The sequence below is a fragment of the Pseudophryne corroboree genome, chromosome 1 (genome assembly GCF_028390025.1).
Source record: "Pseudophryne corroboree isolate aPseCor3 chromosome 1, aPseCor3.hap2, whole genome shotgun sequence".
Lineage (NCBI taxonomy): Eukaryota > Metazoa > Chordata > Amphibia > Anura > Myobatrachidae > Pseudophryne > Pseudophryne corroboree.
This window is the reverse complement of record NC_086444.1, coordinates 1,137,524,710-1,137,548,549: the sequence shown is the minus strand read 5'-3', so window position 1 is coordinate 1,137,548,549 and position 23,840 is coordinate 1,137,524,710. Positions and strand designations below refer to the sequence as shown.

At 46.5% G+C, this 23,840-nt stretch overlaps 1 protein-coding gene across 4 annotated transcripts in view; it reads right to left on the bottom strand.

The window, feature by feature from the left end:
- The window catches only part of SORCS2 (sortilin related VPS10 domain containing receptor 2), a 1,363,792-nt gene that overhangs the window by 39,704 nt on the left and 1,300,248 nt on the right, over positions 1-23,840 (bottom strand). For all 4 annotated transcript variants that reach the window (XM_063923915.1, XM_063923923.1, XM_063923934.1 and 1 more), the window contains 2 exons: positions 11,367-11,538; positions 7,736-7,922 (listed from right to left, as the gene is read on the bottom strand). In XM_063923915.1, coding sequence (XP_063779985.1) covers positions 7,736-7,922; positions 11,367-11,538 — 359 coding nt within the window. The remainder of the gene's footprint in view (positions 1-7,735; positions 7,923-11,366; positions 11,539-23,840) is intronic.

Here is a 23,840-nt window from a genome sequence, read left to right as displayed (position 1 = left end):
ATAGATAAAGAATTGTCATTTTATTTATACGTCTCAGCACATAAGAAGACAAAAGCGACTACTGCGGGGGGAAATTTTCTCGGTGTCTCTGCAAAAATTGCCGTCATTCTTCCCTTGCGCCGAGATTTTCCTCTTATTGTCAAGAGATTTTTCTACAACGAGCATATGACTAATTCATGTGTAAACATCTTCCCGAAGCAGATGCCATATGTTTAAGAGAACAAGTATTTCTCTTCATTTGACTGAATAGAGGCTTTTTTACAATCTGGGGTAAATTTATTAGCGGCGCTTTTCAAAGATGATGCATCTGCAGCGATTTCGACAACTGGATTTTAAAAAGTAATTAATATTAAATACAGAACATGGCTAATTTTGCATATAATACTATTGCTCCTTTAAATCCAATGGCAGAAAAAGCTGAAGACATGGAAAAATGCTGCTTAGTAAATTTACCACTATGACGTTATAGGTTAAAATGTGCAAATGAAAAAAAAATAAGTTTCATCTCATGCAACCTGTAATCTCTGATTTATACCATTTAATTTTCATATAGAAGAATGAATGCATCTTTATGTTTCATGAAGGAAAAACTAAAAATAAGTATATATATATATATATATATATATATATAACATAATAAATAAAACAAAAAACAAAGTAGGAAAAAAATATATTGTAAAAATAAAAATTATTAATACTTCAAGTAACTTAAAGCACAAATGTCCCAATCGTGGATCTTCAAACCGATTATGATAAGATGTAATATATATATATATATATATATATATATATATATATATAAAACAACGGGATAGGTGGCACTCTCAGGACTTCAGTCAGACAGAAATGGACACGGAGGTCACACTTTCAAATGATCGACGTTTCGATAATTTAATATCGTCATTAAATTATCAAAACGTCGATCATTTGAAAGTGTGAACCCAGTGTCCATTTCTGTCTGACTGAAGTCCTGAGAGTGCCACCTATCCTGTTGTTGTATACGGTCGAGAGACCATTCAGGGAGGCACCTGGGCATGTGATTTTTGGAGGACAGAGTGCCGGCTATTTCTTTGAGAGATATATATATATATATATATATATATATTTCTCATACGTCCTAGAGGATGCTGGGGTCCACTTCAGTACCATGGGGTATAGACGGTTCCGCAGGAGCCATGGGCATTTTAAGACTTTTCAAGGGAGTGAACTGGCTCCTCCCTCTATGCCCCTCCTCCAGACCTCAGTTTAGAAAATGTGCCCAGGCAGACTGGATGCACTCCAGTGGAGCTCTACTGAGTTTCTCTGAAAGACTTTATGTTAGGTTTTTTATTTTCAGGGAGGACTGCTGGCAACAGTCTCTCTGCTTCATGGGACTTAGGGGCCAGAAGTAGGAACCAACTTCCTGAATAGTTCCATGGCTCTGCTTCTGGCTGACAGGACACCATTAGCTCCTGAAGGGTACTGAACACTAGCTGCGGCTATGCGCTCACTCCCACAGCACGCCGTCACCTCCCTTACAGAGCCAGAAGTCAGAAGACAGGTGAATGTACAGAAGAGAAGATTCTTCAGACATCGTGATGGCTAAAAGGTACCGCGCAGCGGGCGGGAACGCTGCGCGCCATGCTACCCTTCAACACAGGCACAGCAGGGTGCAAGGCGCGGGGGGGCGCCCTGGGCAGCATGAAACCTAATCAAAACTGGCTAATAAGGGGACATAAGTTGCTGAGGCACAGTCCTACCCCCGCCAGTATAAAAATTTGTATTGAAATTGCTGAGGGGAAATGCACTATTACGGGGGCGGGGCTTCCTCCTTAGTCAGCCAGCACACTGCTCAGCGCCATTCTCTCTTCAAGCTAGCTGCAGAGAAGAATGCTGGTCCTCCTCCACTTCTGAACAAGTATCAGGGTGCAAAACGGGGGGGGGGGGGGGGGGGGTACAGTGTAAATTGGTGCTATATTGTGAATTTATCATTATAAAAGCGCTACAGGTCTGTGGGCATTTTTGTGTTACACAGGGTTTTTATCACTAGCGCTGGGGTGTGAGCTGGCAAATCCTTTCTGTGTCCTTCTGACAGATTTTACTGTGGGTCTGTCCCCTATAAGTCCCGGAGTGTCTGTGGTGTGATTGTGCACGTGTGTGACAAGTCTGAGTCAGGGAGCTCTTCCCCTGAGGGAGCCATTTTAGGGACACAGAGTTGTAATGTGGTGGCGCTGCCGGCACACCACGAGCCTGAATGGGTGAAAGAATTACGTGATAGTGTGAATCATATCAGTAAGAGATTGGATAAGTCTGAGTCTCATGCAGAAAACCGGAGAAAATCAGTGGAGGATGTGATTTTTCATAGTTCTGCCTTTTCATCCACGGGCGACCCCTCTGGGTCACATAGGAGACCATTTGCACAAATAGTACAAACTGATACCAACACGGACTCTGATTCCTGTGTCGACACTAGTGATTCCAGGGAAATAGATCCTAAATTGGCAAAAAGCATTCAATACATAATTGTTGCTATAAAGGAAGTCTTGGAAGTTACGGAAGCCCCTCCTTTACCTCAGGAGAAGGCTTATTTTTATAAGGAAAATAAAATTAATGTAACTTTCCCTCCTTCTCACAAACTAAATACTCTCTTTGAGGGAGTTTGGGCAAACCCTGAAAATAAATTTCAGATTCCCAAAAGAATTCAGGTTGACCTGTCACGTTTAACTAAAAAGGTGATTCTCCCTGCACCTGGGACAGCTTCACTAAAGGAGCCGGCAGACCGCAAGTTGGAGACTACGTTAAAGTCTATTTACGTGGCCAATGGTACGCTACTCAGGCCCACCATTGCTTGTGCCTGGGTGAGTAGTGCTATCGAAAAAATGGTCAGACAACTTGTCATCAGACATTGACACGATAGATAGAGACGAGATACTCCTAACGTTAGGTCATATTAAAGACGCTGCTGCATACATGCTAGAAGCCATGAAAGATATTGGGCTCTTGGGTTCAAAAGCCGCTACCATGGCTGTATCAGCTTGGAGGGCTTTTGTGGATTCGCCAATAGAATGCTGACGCAGATTCCAAAAGAAATATGGAGGCTCTCCCTTATAAAGGTGAGGCCTTGTTTGGAGATGGGCTGGATGCTTTAATCTCTGCGGCTACCGCAGGTAAGTCGACATTCTTGCCTTATGCTCCTGCGCCGGCAAAAAAGACACATCACTCTCAGATGCAGTCCTTTCTGCACAACAAATACAAAAAGGGTAAAGGTTCCCCTTTCTTTGCAGGTAGAGGGAGGGGAAGAGGAAAAAAGTCCACAGCGTCTCCAGGAACGCAGGAGCAGAAATCAACCCCTGCTTCTGCCAAATCTGCAGCATGACGCTGGGGTTCCCGTGCAGGAGTCCGCTCGGGTGGGAGCACGTCTAAAACTTTTCAGTCAGCTCTGGGTTCAATCTGGCCTGGACCCATGGGTCTTGCAAATTGTGTCCCATGGATACAAACTGGAGTTTCAAGACGTCCCCCCATGCCGATTTTTCAAATCGACCTTGCCAGATTCTCTTACGGACAGAGAAGTAGTAACAGCTGCAATTCAAAAATTATGTCAGGATCAAGTCATTGTCCTGGTACCCTTGTCACAACAGGGAGAAGGTTTTTATTAAAGCCTCTTCGTAGTTCCGAAGCCGGACGGCGCGGTCAGACCAATTTTAAACCAGAAATCTCTGAATCTCTACCTGAAAAGATTCAAGTTCAAGATGGAATCTCTGAGGGCAGTGATTTCCAGTCTGGAGGAAGGGGACTTCATGGTGTCAGTAGACATAAAAGATGCTTACTTGCATGTTCCCATTTATCCTCCTCATCAAGCTTATCTGAGATTCGCAGTACAGGATTGCCATTACCAGTTCCAGACGTTGCCGTTCGGACTCTCCACGGCACCGCAGGTATTCACCAAGGTGATGGCAGAGATGATGGTCCTCCTTCGACAACAAGGAGTCAATATAATTCCTTACCTGGACGATCTCCTGATAAAAGCGAGATCCAGGGAACGGTTGGTACAGAACATTGCACTCTCCCTGTCAGTACTCCAACAACACGGTTGGATCATGAATTTTCCGAAGTCGCAGTTGGAACCAACGACAAGATTGTCCTTTCTGGGGATGATGCTGGACACAGAAGTACAGAGGGTATTTCTTCCAGTAGAAAAGGCTCTGGAAATCCAGAGAATGGTCAAACAGATTTTGAAGCCAACAAGAGTGTCGATCCATCAATGCATTCGGTTGTTGGGAAAGATGGTAGCGGCCTATAAGGCCATACAGTTTAGCCGATTCCATGCCAGAGTATTCCAGTGGGACCTGTTGGACAATTGGTCCGGATCCCACCTACACATGCACCAGAAGATAATCCTGTCCTCCAAAGCCAGGATTTCGCTCCTGTGGTGGCTACACAGTTCTCACCTATTAGAGGGACGCAGGTTCGGGATTCAGGACTGGGTCCTAGTAACCACGGATGCAAGTCTCCGGGGCTGGGGAGCAGTCACGCAGGGAAAAAGCTTCCAAGGAAAATGGTCAAGTCAGGAATCCTGTATTCACATAAACGTTCTGTAATTGAGAGCCATTTACAATGGCCTTCTACAAACAGGGCATCTTCTTCAAGATCAACCCATGCAGATCTAGTCGGACAATGTAACAGCAGTCGCGTACATAAACTGCCAGGGCGGAACGAAAAGCAGAGCGGCAATGGCAGAGGTGACAAAGATTCTCCTCTAGGCAGAAAGACATGCAAGAGCTCTGTCGGCAATTTTCATTCCGGGAGTGGACAACTGGGAAGCAGACTTCCTCAGCAGACACGATCTCCATCCAGGAGAGTGGGGAGTTCCTCAAGTAGACATGATGGCATTTTGTCTCAACAAGAAGCTTCAGAGATATTGTTCCAGGTAGAGAGACCCACAAGCAATAGCAGTGGATGCACTGGTGTCACAGTGGGTGTTTCGGTCGGTGTATGTCTTCCCTCCACTTCCACTGATACCAAAAGTTCTCAAGCTCATAAGAAGAACAAGGGTTCAAGCGATCCTCATTGTCCCAGACTGGCCAAGGAGGGCGTGGTATCCAGATCTTCAGGAGTTGCTCATAGAAGATCCTCGGCCTCTTCCTCTTCGCGAGGACCTGCTGCTGCAGGGGCTGTGCGTGTATCAAGACTTACCGCGGCTGCTTTTGATGGCATGACTGTTGAGCGCCGGATCGTAGCCCGAAAGGGTATTCCCAAAGAAGTCATCCCCACTCTTATTCAGGCCAGGAAAGGAGTAATGTCTAGACATTACCACCGTATTTGGAGAAAATATGTGTCTTGGTGTGAATCCAAGAAGGCTCCTACGGAAGAGTTTCACTTGGGACGTTTTCTCCATTTTCTGCAGGCGGGTGTGGATGCGGGCCTAAGATTGGGTTCAATCAAGGTCCAGATTTCGGCCTTATCAGTTTTCTTTCAAAAACAATTGGCCTCCCTTCCAGAAGTTCAGACGTTCATGAAAGGGGTGCTGCACATCCAACCTCCATTTGTGCCTCCGGTGGCACCATGGGACCTTAATGTGGTGTTGCAATTCCTTCAATCAGATTGGTTTGAGCCTCTACAGGAGATAGAGTTGAAGTTTCTCACTTGGAAAGTGGTCATGCTATTGGCCTTGGTATCCGCAAGGCGGGTGTCTGAGTTGGGGGCCTTGTCTCACAAGAGCCCTTACCTGATCTTCCATGAAGATAGGGCAGAGTTAAGAACTCGCCAACAATTTCTTCCGAAGGTGGTTTCATCTTTCCATATAAACCAGCCTATTGTGGTGCCAGTGGCTACTGACACCTTTTCTGCGTCAAAGTCTCTTGATGTGGTTAGAGCTTTGAATATTTATGTCGCAAGAACAGCTAGGATTCGGAAAACAGAGGCTCTGTTTATCCTGTATGCTCCCAACAAGATTGGATGTCCTGCTTTTAAGCAGACCATTGCGCGCTGGATCAGAGGGACGATTCAGCACGCTCATTCCACGGCAGGATTGCCGATACCGAAGTCGGTAAATGCCCATTCTACTAGAAAGGTGGGCTCATCCTGGGCGGCTGCCCGGGGGGTCTTGGTGTTACAACTTTGCCGAGCAGCTACTTGGTCAGGGGCAAACACATTTGCAAAGTTTTACAAGTTTGACACTTTGGCCGATGAGGACCTCAAGTTTGGTCAATTTTGCTGCAGGGTCATCCGCACTCTCCCGCCCGTACTGGAGCTTTGGTATGACCCAATGGTACTGAAGTGGACCCCAGCATCCTCTAGGACGTATGAGAAAACAGGATTTTAATACCTACCGGTAAATCCTTTTCTCCTAGTCCGTAGAGGATGCTGGGCACCCGACCCAGTGCATACTTTACCTGCAGTTGTTAGTTTTATAGTTACACGAGTGCTGTTTTACGATTATTTTCAGCATGTTGCTGCAATTGTTCATGCCCTTTGGCATGTGTTAAGTTGAATGCCATGTTGTGCGGGATGGTTGATGTGTGAGCTGGTATGAATCTCACCTTTAGTTTAAAAGTAAATCCGTCTCCCTGGGCACAGTTCCTATACTGAGGTTTGGAGGAGGGGCATAGAGGGAGGAGCCAGTTCACACCCTTGAAAAGTCTTAAAGTGCCCATGGCTCCTGCGGAACCGTCTATACCCCATGGTACTGAAGTGGACCACCAGCATCCTCTACGGACTAGGAGAAAAGGATTTACCGGTAGGTATTAAAATCCTGTTATTCCCCCAGTTTTATTAATATGTGCCTTTTACAGAGTGGCTGAAGCAGACGATGTTCCATAGACAGGGCCAGCTCCAGGTCTACTAGCACCTTGTGTGATTAGTTCCTGTGTTAGTGCTGTGTAACTTTGGATTTCAAAGTTATACAGAGCTAATACATGAATTAGGGGGGTGGGAGGAGGCGGGTAGAAAAGGGCTGTAGGGCAGGAGGAGAACTGCAGTGGGAGGGAGAAGCGGGCGGAGAAGGACTGTTGGACAGGAGGAAAAGCACTGGTGAGAGGGAGAAGCAGGTGGGTGGAGAAGGGCTGTGGGGCGGGAGAAGGTGGGAGGAGAAGGTCAATGGGGTGGGAGAAGGTGGATGGAGAAGGACTGTGGAGTGGGAGAGGGTGGCTGGAGAAGGACTGTGGGCAGGAGAAGGTGATGGAGAAGGACTATGGTGTGGGAGAAGGTTGGTGAAGAAAGACTGTGGGGCGGGAGAAGGTTATGGAGAAGGACTGTGGGACAGAAGGAAAAGTGCTGGGTGGAGGGCGGTGGGTGGAGAAGGACTGTGCGGTGTGGGAGAAGGTGGGCAGAGAAGGACTGTGGGGAGGGAGAAGTGGTTGAAGAAGTACTGTGGCACAGGAGGAAAAGGAAAGTGTTGGTGGGAAGGAGAAGGTGGATGGAGAAGGGCTGTGGGGCAGGAGAGGGTGGGCAGAGCAAAACTATGGAGTGGGAAAAGTGCTGGTGGGAGGGAGAAGGTGGGCGTAGAAAGACTATGGGCCAGGAAAAGGGCTGTGGGTCTGGAGAAGGTGGGTGCAGAAGTGCTGTGGGGAGGTTGTGCAGCTGAAAAGGGGGTAATATCCTGACACTTCCGTGGTAACTATAGGTGGTGGTCACACTGGGCACCATATGGGGTGGCATCCTCAGACAGACACTCTGCATTAATGTCCCTCGAGCCGGCCATGTCCATAGATCTCAAAAGATAAGCACCAACAAGATTATAGTATAAAACATAACTTACAGATGACCTGCACGTAGATCACAGCTTCATCGTGACCAGCAACATTATCCGCCTTAACAGACACCCTGTAAATTCCGGGGTTCTCATAGCGATGGCGGATGGGTTCTCCAGTTAGCGTGAGATTCACGTAAATTGCCTTAAATCCATCTCCCAGATTTACTTGATACTTGGTGTTTAAAACATCTCCCTGTAGGAAACAGTAAGAGTCATAAATTTTACTTATTGTCCATCTTTTGCTTACAGGGTCAATGTAGAATATTCCCAGTGATCTGGATTTTATGTGGATGTTTTCCTGAATAAACCTATACAACATTTCCATGCATATGTATGAGAGGGAGAGGGGGCATCTGTATAAATTATGTATAACGCAATGTAGTGGACATACTGTAGGGCCTAATTCAGACCTGAGTGCAAAACCAAAATATTTATTTAATGGGCAAAACCATGTGCACTGCAGGTGGGGCAGATATAACATGTGCAGCGAGAGTTAGATTTGGGTGGGTTATTTTGTTTCTGTGCTTGGTAAATACTGGCTGCTTTATTTTTACACTGCAACTTAGATTTCAGTTTGAACACACCCCACCCAAATCAAACTCTCTCCGCACATGTTATTTCGGCCCCCCCTGCAGTGCACATGGTTTTGCCCATTAGAGAAGAATTGTGCTGTTGCGATCAGGTCTGAATTAGGCCCATAGGTACCAGCAAGTCTCGGTCTTCCATGTGTCCTGCTTTCCCTAGGACAATTTATAAAAGAACAAAAATGGTACTGGCAATGCTTAAAGTGGTCCTGGAGAGGTGATGGACCTCATTTCCCCCACCGCCTACCGCTCCCCCATTAGGCGGAGCCAGGGACAGCGCTAGGGTTTAAGCTCCCCCCTGGTTAAAAAAGGGGTGTGGTCTCAAAAGGATGGGTGTGGTTACACAGTAGTACCCCTGTTAAAATTATGCCACACTGTAGAACAATCCTATTCACATTAAATCGCACGTAGTGCCCCTGATTCATATTACACCACATAAACGTAGTAGTGCCCCTTATTTATGTTACAACACACAGTAGTGCCCCTTATTCAGGTTACAACACAGTAGTTATCCTTATTCACATTACAACAAACATTAGTACCCCTTATTCATGTTACATCACTCAGTAGTGTCCCTTATACACAATGCCCACATTAGTAGTGCCCTTTACACATAATGCCAACAATAGTAGTGCCCCTAACATATAATGCCTACAGCAGTGCCCCTTATACACATCTCTGCTTCTGTCACTTCAGAAGCTCACTGCCCATGTCCCTCCAGAAGATTCCCCGCCTCTCTGTGTCCCTCCAGTCCCCTCTCCCCTTGTCTTCAGCCTGCACCTCTTTGTGGTTCTTCTTCACTTCAGCAGCGGTGATAGCATGATATCACATACACTGTGCCAGATAAGGGAGCCACTAGGACCTAAGGTGGTGGTTGAATGCCATCCTACATACTCAGCTTTTGTGAGTACCAGGAGGGGCGGGCCACAGGCAGAGGAACATGGGGCAGCCAGGACCTGAGGAAGGGGGAGGTAGCTGCAGCTTGTCAGTTATACTAGCACTGCCCACATCATCTATTGACAAAAGTGGTAGGGTGGGCTTTTCTGTTGGAGTTACTGTGCAGAGCCATGGAGGAGGTGGAACTAGTACCACCTACCATTACAGGTGGCGGAACTGAGTTCCACCCCACCCCCCCCCCCCACCACCACCACCACTTTAACTCCTGGGTAGGGGTATTTGCATTTGAATGTTCTCAGTTTTAAGCAGAAGCTAATTTATTAAGAAGTGAAAATGCCAGGTTCGAGTACCCGTAAATCCAGGATTATGCATAAAATGCCATGTCAGCTCCTGTTTTACCTCTCCATGGCATAAAGGGCGAGTGTAAAACTAGGTCCACACTTTAACAATCTGACTTTCGATTCACGAAATGCATCTGTCTCAAGTATCTGCTAAAAATGGGCCTAAGCATTGGACAGAATGGTGGAAAGTGCACACTTCATATTTTGTCCGATATTGTACCATCGCATCTGCTGAATATTAGGAAGTGCATAAATCCTGAACTTTAGATGAGATCAGTTTTTTTCTGATAAAACTTAATCAGAGGTGTATACACACGCTTAAGATACTGTGGGTCTGACTCAGATTTGTTAGCAAAGCAAAAAAGCACACAGCTGGGCAAAACCATGCTGCACTGCAAGTGGGGCAGATGTAACATGTGCAGAGAGATTTAGGGGGATATCCAATTAGCCCCGGTAATTTACCGTGGCTAATTGTCCCGCCAGGGGCTAGCTAATTAGCCCCAATAAGCCGGCGCGTGCTGCAGCTTATCAGGGATTTAGTTTCACCTGCCTCCGGCAGGCGAAGCAGATTCCCGGAAACAGACCCATTTTCATCCGAAAACGGTGATGTTTCACACGAAACACACAGGTTTCACTGAACCTGTGTGTTTTCGGGTGAATGGGTTCTTTTTACAGGCGATCAATCTGGATAGCCTGTAAAAAAAACAAAAAAAAACGGTGAAACATTGGAAAAAAGTCAGAAAAACGTCTGAATCAGGCCCTGTATCTCATTAACTGTTTGGGAATTGAAAGAACTGGCTGATGATTGTAAAGGTGTGTACCTACTGTAGCTTACAATCTGGATATGTCTATTACTATATCAGAACACAGCTACTCTGTATTGGCTAGTAAGGATAGGCTTCTCACCCTGTTATCCACTATGTGGCTTAAAGGAGCACCATCCACCATTGGGCAATATAATATTTAATACTTATTACTGAGACAATATTATTTGTATATCAAATAACTGATACAATAAAATTGTTTATGATAGTTGGCTTTATATTAATTAATGAAGGAGGCGCCATTTATATGGCAAGCTTGTGGAACTACAAGTACCAGCGTGCTCCTACCTCCATCATCAATTTATAAGGATCTTTGGTCCGTTATTGAATTAATAAGTAAAATTGGGTTTATTAAATAGTATATTGTCCACTTAATATGTTTTATTATTTTTTATTATTTATTCTTCATTTGCCCCCAAAAATAAATTCAGTAAATCAATAAGCCCTTGTAGAGTAAATACATTTATTAATTGCTTTGGCCCCTTGATTAAATAGTAATAATTGCCACCTTAGTACATATGTTATGAGGTTCTGTTGGGCAGATTGCGCAGCTGCATGCAGCCTGGGAACTCTCGCCAGCAATAGCCCTTTTTTGGCAGCTGTTCCGGTGATTGCACCAAATTGCCGGCGCAGCTTGCTGGAAAAAGCAACCATTGGTAAATCTCTCTTTATGATGTGTATCATTATGGGGAGATGTGTCAAATCTTCTAAAGAGGAAAAGTGGAGATGTTGCCCATAGCAAGCAAGCAACGTCTAGCTATTATTTAACAAGTCCATTCTACACAATGAAAGCTAGAAGCTGATTTGTCCTATGGGCAACTTCACCACTCATCCTCTTACGAAGATTTGTAACATCTCTCCCTAAGGCAATTACAGCTGTGAAGACTTGATGGGAAATTTTATTAGTTCATCTATAAATGACTCTGACGGCCAGCTACTTGTAAGCTCTGATTGTGTACTGTGGGCCATATGGGAGCTTCCATTAGGTTACCTGGTCCTGTTGTACAATAAATGTGATATCTTCTCCTGGCTTCACGGCCATAGAGTCTCCTCTGATAGTGATGCGCAGACTTTTGGGTGCAATTAGCGGACACTGATAACGCATAAGGTTTTCCTGTAGATCAATACCGCCTTCACACACGTTGGACACAACTTTCCTATACCTGCAATGTAAGGTATGTGATGAGAAGGACATATTAGCAGCATTTCATTCCTACAAGCAATGTGAACAGAAACAGCCACTAAGGAAAAAAGGAGAAGTGGAGGAACGGCCCTTAGCAACCAATCAGATTGTATCTATCATTTCCTAGAATGTACTAGATAAATAACTAAAATCTGATATGTGAAACACCAACTCTATCTGCTATACACAGTTGCTGGTGCAGCAGAGAGTGGAAAGAGGTGGAGAGGGCCGCCAGCTGGCTGCAGCTGCTGCACCGGCAGACAGCCTCGGAGAGGCAGCTCTGGCTATAGTTTGAATTTGGAGCCGGCCGTGTGAGTCCATCAGAGCTCGCGGACCAGCAACTAATCAGAAACCGTCGCTGGAGGAAGCTCCTGACTGGCTGCCGGTCTGCAAGCTCCAATTGGATCACGGCTAACGCCAAATTTTAAATGTCGCCAGTGCTGTCTTTTCATGGCTGCCTGCAAGTGAACCAGCTGCAACCAGTTGGCATCCCGGTGCCAAGCTGTAGGAGGCTGAGTCCCTCTCTGACAATCCTGGGACTCCAGTCCCGGAAGTCCAACCCTCCCCCCCAGTGGCAACCCTGCAATTGCCAGACTAACGCCTGTGGATGTTAACTGGGAATCAAGCACTACTGTATCTGCGCAGGGTATTTATTCAGTGAATGACTATCACTGATTTACTGTGGCAGAAGAGCACCGTTATTGGGAACAAAACATCATTAGAACTGTGCAGCAGGTCTCAAAAATGTATATATACAGCTATTGTATTGTGCTGCATGTAACTGGAATCATCATCAATTATACAACACAATAATAACTCACTCATATCTTTAGGCTCACACTGCCCATCACAATTCATTAAGGATTCATTCAAGGACAAATTAGTCCCATGCAACTTCCACAACAGTTACGCAAATCTGCCTTCAGTTTAGATAATGGTGTCACATGAAATATATTGCATTGGGCACTTGTAGCTTTATTTGCTCTATTTATCTGTATGCTATTGTAGTGTTGTATGTATACAGTACACCTGACACAATATCAAAGTGTAATCAGTATCTTTGTAGCAATCTGGAATCATGGTCAAGCAGCCCACACAACTTACGATCGTCTGGATGGGTGGGGGGTAGGGTCCACTTGCAGCGGGGCAGTGCGGGCGGCGAGGTCCAGGCGGCGAGCAGCTGGCGTCACATCACGTCATACTGCGCAGTGCGCACAGCCATGGGCAGGGGGAGCCAGGCAGCGTCTTTGTTGAAAAAACAAAGACGGCTGACTAAACCCTGAAATCCCCGGAACTGGAAGCTCCAATCCTGTGATTGAATCTAGGCTAATTTTTGGCCAAATTCCGGGATCCCGCCGATTGGCCACCTTAGTCTCAATGGCTCATTTACAAACTTTGTGCATTTATGCACCTAAAATGCAATGTTATTAAATGATTCCCTTTGTGTGTTGTGAGACTTTGGTGGTCATTCCGAGTTGTTCGCTCGGTAATTTTCTTTGCATCGCAGCGATTTTCCGCTAATTGCGCATGCGCAATGTTCGCACTGTGACTGCGCCAAGTAAATTTGCTAAGAAGTTTGGTAATTTACTCACGGCATTACGAGGTTTTTTCTTCGTTCTGGTGATCGTAGTGTGATTGACAGGAAGTGGGTGTTTCTGGGCGGAAACTGGCCGTTTTATGGGTGTGTGTGAAAAAACGCTGCCGTTTCTGAGAAAAACGCGGGAGTGTCTGAAGAAACGGGGGAGTGTCTGGGCGAACGCTGGGTGTGTTTGTGACGTCAAACCAGGAACGAAACTAACTGAACTGATCGCAGATGCCGAGTAAGTGTCGAGCTACTCAGAAACTGCTAAGAAATTTCTATTCGCAATCTTTCGTTCGCAATTTTGCTAAGCTAAGATTCACTCCCAGTAGGTGGCGGCTTAGCGTGTGCAATGCTGCTAAAAGCAGCTTGCGAGCGAACAACTCGGAATGAGGGCCTTTATACAGTACCATCCTGTTTTTCTGTATACAATGTAAGGCATTCTTACATAAATAAGACACATTTCATGGTGTGTGTTAGGTCACTGTATCACTGTATTCTATTGTGTACTGAATTCCTAGAGACATTGTAAATCTGGCTTGAGTCTCGTAATCCTACATATCAATCACAAATGATGGTATAGTTGCTGATTCCTTTAACGGCAGACAGGGTGAAAGCCAATTAAATACCATCAAACCACAGAGGGAATACGCAGTATCTGTCCTGATGAAACTGGAACAGCCTGAGATAACCCATCCACGGGGTTTGTTTTACGAAATAATCTTGTGTTCGCAGTAAAACAAAATCCTCTCTAAATTGGATGGGCCTAAAATGTAAAGTAGGCAATTACTTTCCAAAGGGCCGGGCTGTTTATTCCAATGGAAGATGTGCTTTCCTCTTCATTGGCTTATACGCTCTAGGAATTTCATGAACGCCTGCTCGGCTGGAGAACACTAACACTGCATCTAATTAATAGTGCAGTTGATGCGGGATGAATTAAAATTAGACAGAACAGACTCTGGAAGGGCAGTTTATGCTACACAATGCTACATTGGACACAAACACTATAATGAGTGGTAGAAGAACAGAGCGCACAAATAGCTAAACCACAGAAGCCTATGCAAAAAAGCCCCAGTAGTGTTTCTTCATATTTACCACCTCTAGATTGTGAGCTCTAGTGAGCAGGGCCCTTTCTCCTTTGTCTTCGCTGCATAAGTATGTCTGCTATTAATATTAATGTATTTATAGAATATTATAACAATTATATTATATATATATATAAATATATCTAACAACAACAACAGTATATATATATATATACATACATATATATATATATATATATATAAAACAACAACTATATATATATATATATATATATATATATATATAGATGCAATGTCCTTCTAGAGAGGGGTATTCCTCAACCCACTCCCAATATTGAAAGAACAGGCGGCACTCCAAGGACTGATGAAAAACGTTGGTGTATTAGGCAAGAGAATTAAACAAAAGGCATATCGTAGCCGACGTTTCAGCGCCACGCAGGGCGCTTTTTTCAAGGCAATATGCTGGTGAGACAAGACAAGCCATTTTTTATATTGGGAGTGCAGACCATTCCAGTTCCGTATATATATATATATATATATATATATATAAATTATAACAACAGCAATAATAATAATTATAATAACAACAATAACCCCCCCCCAAAAAACACACTGAAGTACATTTTTGTAATTTTCCAATGATTTCCAATAGAAGATAGCGCATGCACTCAGTATGTGTTTCACATGCAATAAATCTACAGTAGAGATGGGCTGCACACAGAGGCGGAACTACCGCCACTGCAACCAGTGCGTTGCACTGGGGCCCGCCTCTGTCCAGGGGCCCAAAGCATGTAATGAGTCAAACTGACTCATTACATGCCGCTGTGTGCTGCGGGCAACCGCTGCCCGCAGCACACAGCCGCCCGGAGAGGAGCGCAGCGGCACGGGGGTAAGGAGGAGGAGGAAGGTGGAGGAGGGAGCCGCAGTAGCGCTTTGTTACTGGTGGAGGCGCTGCTGCTGCTGTCCCTCTGTTTCACTATAGGCTGTCTTCCGAGAACAGCCTATAGTGAAGCAGAGGGGCAGCAGGGGTGGTATTCATGTGACCGCCGGTCAGCTGACCGACAGTCACATGACCTCCTCCACCAGCCCGACGGGTCACTGTCCCGATGGTCGGCATGCCGACCAACAGGGACTATTTCCACTCGTGGGTGTCCACGACACCCATAGAGTGGGAATAGAACCCGTGGCGACCGCAGGTCGCCACCGAGCCCGCAGCGTGGCGAGCGCAGTGTGGCGAGCGCAGCGTGGCGAGCGCAGCGAGCCCGCAAGGGGCTTGCTGCACTCGCCCCTCCCCGCCGGGATCCCGGCGTCGGAATGCTGCCGGGATCCCGCGTCGGTAAGCTGACCGGCGGTCAGGAGACCGCCGGTCAGCCGTACTACACCCGGGCAGCAGCAGCAGCGCCTCCACCAATAACACAGCGCTGCTGCGGCTCCCTCCTCCACCTCCCTCCTCCTCCTTCTCTCCTGCCCGGGAATCGTCAGAAGCTGCACCGAGGAGCCTGAGCCAGCGGAGAGGGTAAGTATAATTCTTCTTTCTTTCTGTCCTTTCTTTCTTTCTTTCTTTCTGTCCTTTCTTTCTGTTCTTTCTTTCTTTCTTTCTTTCTTTCTTTCTTTCTTTCTTTCTTTCTGTCTTTCTTGGGACTGCCTGCCGCAATGTGTAAAAATGGGGAATCTGCCTGCCGCAATGTATATGTGTAAAAATGGGGAATCTGCCTGCCGCAATGTGTAAAAATGGGGAATCTGCCTGCCGCAATGTGTAAAAATGGGGTATCTGCCTGCCGCAATGTGTAAAAAGGGGGAATCTGCCTGCCGCAATGTGTAAAAAGGGGGAATCTGCCGCAATGTGTAAAAATGGGGAATCTGCCTGCCGCAATGTGTAAAAAGGGGGACGCTGTCTGCCGTAATGTGTAAAAAGTGTACGCTGTCTGCCGTAATGTGTAAAAAGGGGACGCTGTCTGCCGTAATGTGTAAAAAGGGGGACGCTGTCTGCCGTAATGTGTAAAAAGGGGGACGCTGTCTGCCGCTATGTTTAACAAGGGCACGCTATCTGCCGTTATGTGTAAAAAGTGTACGCTGTCTGCCGCTATGTGTAACAAGGGCACGCTGTCTGCCGTTATGTGTAAAAAGAGGAATCTGTCCGCCGTAAGGTGTAAAAGGGTCTCTACCTGGTGTTGTGGTGCTACTGTGCGGCGTAATTTGAATAATGGAGACTACTGTGCACCGTTTTATGAATTGGTATTATTTTGTGGCCACACCCCTTCCCCACGAAGCCACGCCACTATGTATTTTTGCGCGCACTGCCCCTGTTTTGCATGCAGGGGTGGGGCACTGATGCCGTTTCTTGCACACAGTGCTAAAATGTCTAGTTACGGCACTGTTGCTAGGTATCCATTTCTCTGGCCCTGAGCAGGTCCCCCTCACCAGATCCTCTCCAGGGGTTAGGGGGTGGACTTGGATGGGATGGGGGGGGGCAAAGCATTTTGTCGCACCTGGGCCCACCGCTCGCTAGTTCCGCCACTGGCTGCACACATTCAAATTCATTTGCGTAGGCTTCCAGATGCAAGCGGTATGGAACATTCATCATTTACTTCAATGAACCATTAGTTTCAGTGGGGCTTCCAGGATGTGCACTAAATGGGAAATTCCATAGAAATGAACGGAAGAAACTTGGTAAATGAAAATAATAAAATCAGGCTTTGTGCGCCCCTTACATTTCAATGTCATACAGCCTGGGCTGTTTAACACTAGACCAGGAGGGCCACTAAAAGCAGACAAGGTTGGACAATGATGTGATGTGTATACTGTACACAGTGCAACACAAAAGCTTAGGAGAGTGGACAATCGGTTTGATGAGTGCTGGCTGGGTGAACCGTCTCTGTATTCTACAGTGGGCATGGGACGTGCTTGTAGATTATCCTATACACTAATACAGGATAAAGCATGTTTTGTGTTATTTATTTAGACAGAATCTGGGTGATCTATGAAGGTAAAATGAACACAGGAATACAGCTCATTGTACGGCGTTCAGGTGATTCCAGCGCTGCACGTCTGTGGAGCGCACAGCCGAAATATATTTATGCTTTTAGCAATACATTTATCAAAAAAGCGGTCTTGATAAGTGTAGACATTTATATCTGTTACATGAGCCGCCAAGCGGCACTGCCTGAGATATTCCTGGCACAATGAACATTAAGTAGACACAGTGAACCCGTGTGGCCGGCAGCAGCTGAATAGGGCCCGGTAGGCAGCCGTTCCTCATGAGTGGGCATTTCATCTAGTACATTTATAACAGATGTATAAATGCAGCAGAGAAGAAGGGACAGGCTGACTATTCATCACATCACCCTTGTGGGTCTGGGATCGTATGCAGTTCATGTTTGGCTGGTGTGCCTTATATTTTTCTTTCAATCAGAGTTATTTTTCAGCACGCATCATTGGGTGTCATAGGGGTGCATCGCGCGCCCTTTATTTTAAATTTCACGCTTGGGAGGTTCTCCACTTATACAGAAGGATGCAGCAATCCATCCATCTGATGGGGCCGCGCTGGACTTAAAGGGCCTACCACAATGCTGGTTTCACCTTATACAGGGTGAGTCTCCCATATCTGAAAGGCTTGGGACCAGAAGTACTCTGGATATTGGCTATTTCTGTAATGTGGAATAATTACATACCATAATGAGATATCTTGGGGATGGGACCCAAGTCTAAACACAGAATTCAGTAATGCTTCATATACACCTTATACACACAGCCTGAGGTCATTTTATACAATATTTTCAATGATTTGTTCAGTAAATAAAGTTTGTATAGACTGACCCATCAGAAAATAAGATTTTACTTACCGATAAATCTATTTCTCATAGTCCGTAGTGGATGCTGGGGACTCCGTCAGGACCATGGGGAATAGCGGCTCCGCAGGAGACAGGGCACAAAAGCAAGCTTTTAGGATCACATGGTGTGTACTGGCTCCTCCCCCTATGACCCTCCTCCAAGCCTCAGTTAGGTACTGTGCCCGGACGAGCATACACAATAAGGAAGGATCTTGAATCCCGGGTAAGACTCATACCAGCCACACCAATCACACCGTACAACTTGTGATTTGAACCCAGTTAACAGTATGATAACAATGAAGTAGCCTCTAAAAAAGATGGCTCACAACAATAATAACCCGATTTTTTGTAACAATAACTATGTACAAGTAATGCAGACAATCCGCACTTGGGATGGGCGCCCAGCATCCACTACGGACTATGAGAAATAGATTTATCGGTAAGTAAAATCTTATTTTCTCTAACGTCCTAGTGGATGCAGGGGACTCCGTCAGGACCATGGGGATTATACCAAAGCTCCCAAACGGGCGGGAGAGTGCGGATGACTCTGCAGCACCGAATGAGAGAACTCCAGGTCCTCCTCAGCCAGGGTATCAAATTTGTAGAATTTTGCAAACGTGTTTGCCCCTGACCAAGTAGCTGCTCGGCAAAGTTGTAAAGCCGAGACCCCTCGGGCAGCCGCCCAAGATGAGCCCACCTTCCTTGTGGAATGGGCATTTACAGATTTTGGCTGTGGCAGGCCTGCCACAGAATGTGCAAGCTGAATTGTACTACAAATCCAACGAGCAATAGTCTGCTTAGAAGCAGGAGCACCCAGCTTTTTGGGTGCCTACAATATAAACAGCAAGTCAGACTTTCTGACTCCAGCCGTCCTGGAATTATATATATATATATTTTCAGGGCCCTGACAACGTCTAGCAACTTGGAGTCCTCCAAGTCCCTAGTAGCCGCAGGCACCACAATAGGTTGTTTCAGGTGAAACGCTGACACCACCTTAGGAAGAAACTGGGGACGAGTCCGCAGTTCTGCCCTGTCCGAATGGAAAATCAAATATGGGCTTTTGTAAGACAAAGCCGCCAATTTTGACAATCGCCTGGCCGAGGCCAGGGCCAACAGCATGGTCACTTTCCATGTGAGATATTTCAAATCCACAGATTTGAGTGGTTCAAACCAATATGATTTGAGGAATCCCAACACTACGTTGAGATCCCACGGTGCCACTGGAGGCACACAAGGGCTGTATATGCAATACTCCCTTGACAAACGTCTGGACTTCAGGAACTGAAGCCAATTCTTTCTGGAAGAAAATCTATAGGGCCGAAACTTGAACCTTAATGGACCCCAATTTGAGGCTCATAGACACTCCTGTTTTCAGGAAGTGCAGAAATCGACCTAGTTGAAATTTTTTCGTGGGGCCTTCCTGGCCTCACCCACGCAACATATTTTTACCACATGTGGTGATAACGTTGTGCGGTCACCTCCTTCCTGGCTTTGACCAGGGTAGGTATGACCTCTTCCGGAATGCCTTTTCCCTTAGGATCCGGCGTTCAAACCGCCATGCCGTCAAACGCAGTCGCGGTAAGTCTTGGAACAGACAAGGTCCCTGCTGGAGCAGGTCCTTTCTTAAAGGCCGATGCCACGGTTCCTCTTGGAACAGACATGGTACTTGCTGAAAGCAAATCCCTTCTTAGCTCCCGAGGCCATTAGTCCTCTGTGAGCATCTCTTGAAGTTCCGGTTACCAAGTCCCTCTTGGCAATCCAGAGCCACGAGTATAGTTCTTACTCCTCTATGTCTTATAATTCTCAATACCTTGGTTATGAGAAGCAGAGGAGGGAACACATACACCGACTGTTACACCCACGGTGTTACTAGGACGTCCACAGCTATCGCCTGAAGGTCTCGTGACCTGGCGCAATACCTGTCCCATTTTTTGTTCGGGCGGGACGCCATCATGTCCACCTTTGGTCTTTCCCAACGGTTCACAATCATGCGGAAAACTTCCCGATGAAGTTCCCACTCTCCCGGGTGGAGGTCGTGCCTGCTGAGGAAGTCTGCTTCCCAGTCGTCCACTCCCGGAATGAACACTGCTGACAGTGCTATCACATGATTTTCCGCCTAGCGAAAAATCCTTGCAGTTTTGCCACTGCCCTCCTGCTTCTTGTGCCGCCCTTTCTGTTTACGTGGGCGACTGCCGTGATGTTATCCCACTGGATCAATACCGGCTGACCTTGAAGCAGAGGTCTTGCTAAGCTTAGAGCATTATAAATTTGCTCTTAGCTCCAGTATATTTATGTGGAGAGAATTCTCCAGACTTGATCACACTCCTTGTGTGACTGCTCCCCAGCCTCTCAGGCTGGCCTCCGTGGTCACCAGCATCCAATCCTGAATGCCGAATCTGAGGCCCTCTAGAAGATGAGCACTCTGTAATCACCACAGGAGAGACACCCTTGTCCTTGGATATAGGGTTATCCGCTGATGCATCTGAAGATGCGATCCGGACCATTTGTCCAGCAGATCCCACTGAAGAGTTCTTGCGTGAAATCTGCCGAATGGAAGCGCTTCGTAATAAGCCACCATTTTTACCAGGACTCTTGTGCAATGATGCACTGACACTTTTCCTGGTTTTAGGAGGATCCCGATTAGCTCGGATAACTCCCTGGCTTTCTCCTCTGGGAGAAACACCTTTTCCTGGACTGTGTCCAGAATCATCCCTAGGACCAGCAGACGTGTCGTCGGAACAACTGCGGTTTTGGAATATTTAGAATCCACCCGTGCTGTCGTAGAACTACTTGAGATAGTGCTACTCCGACCTCCAACTGTTCTCTGGACCTTGTTCTTATCAGGAGGTCGTCCATTTTCTTTGAAGACGAATCCTCCTTTCGGTCATTACCTTGGTAAGGACCCGGGGTGCCTTGGACAATCCAACGGCATCGTCTTGAAACTGATAGTGACAGTTCTGTACCACGAACCTGAGGTACCCTTGGTGAGAAAAGGCAAATTTTGGGACATGGAGGTAAGCATCCCTGATGTCCCGGGACACCATATAGTCCCCTTGTTCTTTGCTATCACTGCTCTGAGTGACTCCATCTGGATTTGAACCCTTGCAAGTGTTCAAATTTTTCAGATTTAGAATAGGTCTCACCTAGCCTTCAGTACCACCATATAGTGTGGAGTAATACCCCTTTCCTTGTTGTCGGAGGGGTAATTTTATTATCACCTGCTGGGAATACAGCTTGTGAATTGTTTTCAATACTGCCTCCCTGTCGGAGGGAGACATTGGTACAGCAGACTACAGGAACCTGCGAGGGGGGAAACCTCTCGACATTCCAATCTGTACCCCTTGGATACTACTTGTAGGATCCAGGGGTCCTGTACGGTCCCAGCGTCATGCTGAGAACTTGGTAGAAGCGGTGGAGGGCTTCTGTTCCTGGGAATGGGCTGCCTGCTGCAGTCTTCTTCCCTTTCCTCTATCCCTGGGCAGATATGACTCTTATAGGGACGAAAGGACTGAGGCTGAAAAGACGGTGTCTTTTTCTGCAGAGATGTGACTTAGGGTAAAAAACGGTGGATTTTCCAGCAGTTGCCCTGGCCACCAGGTCCCATGGACCGACCCCAAATAACTCCTCCCCTTTATACGGCAATACATCTTTGTGCCGTTTGGAATCTGCATCACCTGACCACTGTCGTGTCCATAAACATCTTCTTGCAGATATGGACATCGCATTTACTCTTGATGCCAGAGTGCAAATATCCCTCTGCGCATCTCGCATATATAGAAATGCATCCTTTAAATGCTCTATAGTCAATAAAATACTGTCCCTGTCAAAGGTATCAATATTTTTAGTCAGGGAATCCGACCAAGCCACCTCAGCTCTGCACATCCAGGCTGAGGCGATCGCTGGTCGCAGTATAACACCAGCATGTGTGTGTATACTTTTTAGGATATTTTTCAGCCTCCTATCAGCTGGCTCCTTAAGTACGGCCCTATCCGTAGATGGTACCGCCACTTGTTCTGATAAGCGTGTGAGCGCCTTATCCACCCTGAGGGGTGTTTCCCACCGCGCCTTAACTTCTGGCGGGAAAGGGTATACCGCCAATAATTTTCTATCGGGGGAAACCCACGCATCATCACACACTTCATTTAATTTATCTGATTCAGGAAAAACTACAGGTAGTTTTTTCACCTCACACATAATACCCTTTTTTGTGGTACTTGGAGTATCAGAAATATGTAACACCTCCTTCATTGCCCTTAACGTGTGGCCCTAAAAGAAAATACGTTTGTTTCTTCACCGTCGACACTGAAATCAGTGTCCGTGTCTGGGTCTGTGTCGACCGACTGAGGTAAATGGGCATTTTACAGCCCCTGACGGTGTTTGAGGCGCCTGGACAGATACTAATTTGTTCGCCGGCCCTCTCATGTCGTCAACCGGCTTGCAGCGTGTTGACATTGTCACGTAATTTCCATAAATAAGCCATCCATTCCGGTGTCGACTCCCTAGAGAGTGACATCACCATTACAGGCAATTTGCTCCGCCTCCTCACCAATATTTTCCTCATACATGTCGACACACACGTACCGACATACAGCACACACATAGGGAATGCTCTGATAGAGGACAGGACCCACTAGCCCTTTGGGGAGACAGAGGGAGAGTTTGCCAGCACACACCAAAACGCTATAATTATCCAGGGACAACCTTTATATAAGTGTTCCTTTTATAGCATTTTAATATATATACATATCGCCAAATCAGTGCCCCCCCTCTCTGTTTTAACCCTGTTTCTGTAGTGCAGTGCAGGGGAGATCATGGGAGCCTTCCCACCAGCCTTTCTGTGAGGGAAAATGGCGCTGTGTGCTGAGGAGAATAGGCCCCGCCCCCTTTTCGGCGGGCTTCTTCTCCGGAGTTTTAGATATCTGGCAGGGGTTAAATACATCCATATAGCCTCAAGGGCTATATATGATGTATTTTTCGCCATACAGGTATTATACATTGCTGCCCAGGGCGCCCCCCCCCAGCGCCCTGCACCCTCCGTGACCGCTGTGTGAAGTGTGCTGACAACAATGGCGCACAGCTGCAGTGCTGTGCGCTACCTGATGAAGACTGAGAGTCTTCTGCCGCCTGGTTCCGGACCTCTTCATCTTCAGCATCTGCAAGGGGGGTCGGCGGCGCGGCTCCGGGACGAACCCCAGGGCGAGCCCTGTGTTCCGACTCCCTCTGGAGCTATGTCCAGTAGCCTAAGAATCCAATCCATCCTGCACGCAGGTGAGTTGAAAATCTCTCCCCTAAGTCCCTCGATGCAGTGAGCCTGTTGCCAGCAGGACTCACTGAAAATAAAGAACCTAAAAACTTTTTCTAAGCAACTCTTTAAGAGAGCCACCTAGATTGCACCCTTCTCGGCCGGGCACAAAAACCTAACTGAGGCTTGGAGGAGGGTCATAGGGGGAGGAGCCAGTACACACCATGTGATCCTAAAAGCTTGCTTTTGTGCCCTGTCTCCTGCGGAGCCGCTATTCCCCATGGTCCTGACGGAGTCCCCAGCATCCACTAGGACGTTAGAGAAAGCAAAGGTGACACTATCTTAGTCCTACTGAAAAGATTCTGTATTTCGGAATATAACATATTTTGGAACATTGGATATGGGAGACTAAACCAGTACGATAATGGTATTGGGCGTACTCAGTCATACACAGTACATAGCCCCATATATATTAAAACACATTATAGAATGAGCTTTTTTGCATTTTTTTTGCATGCTTATCACAGTTACTTGAGCCAAATGAACGTTGCTATACAGTCCCAGGGGGAGGTTTTAGCTAACCCA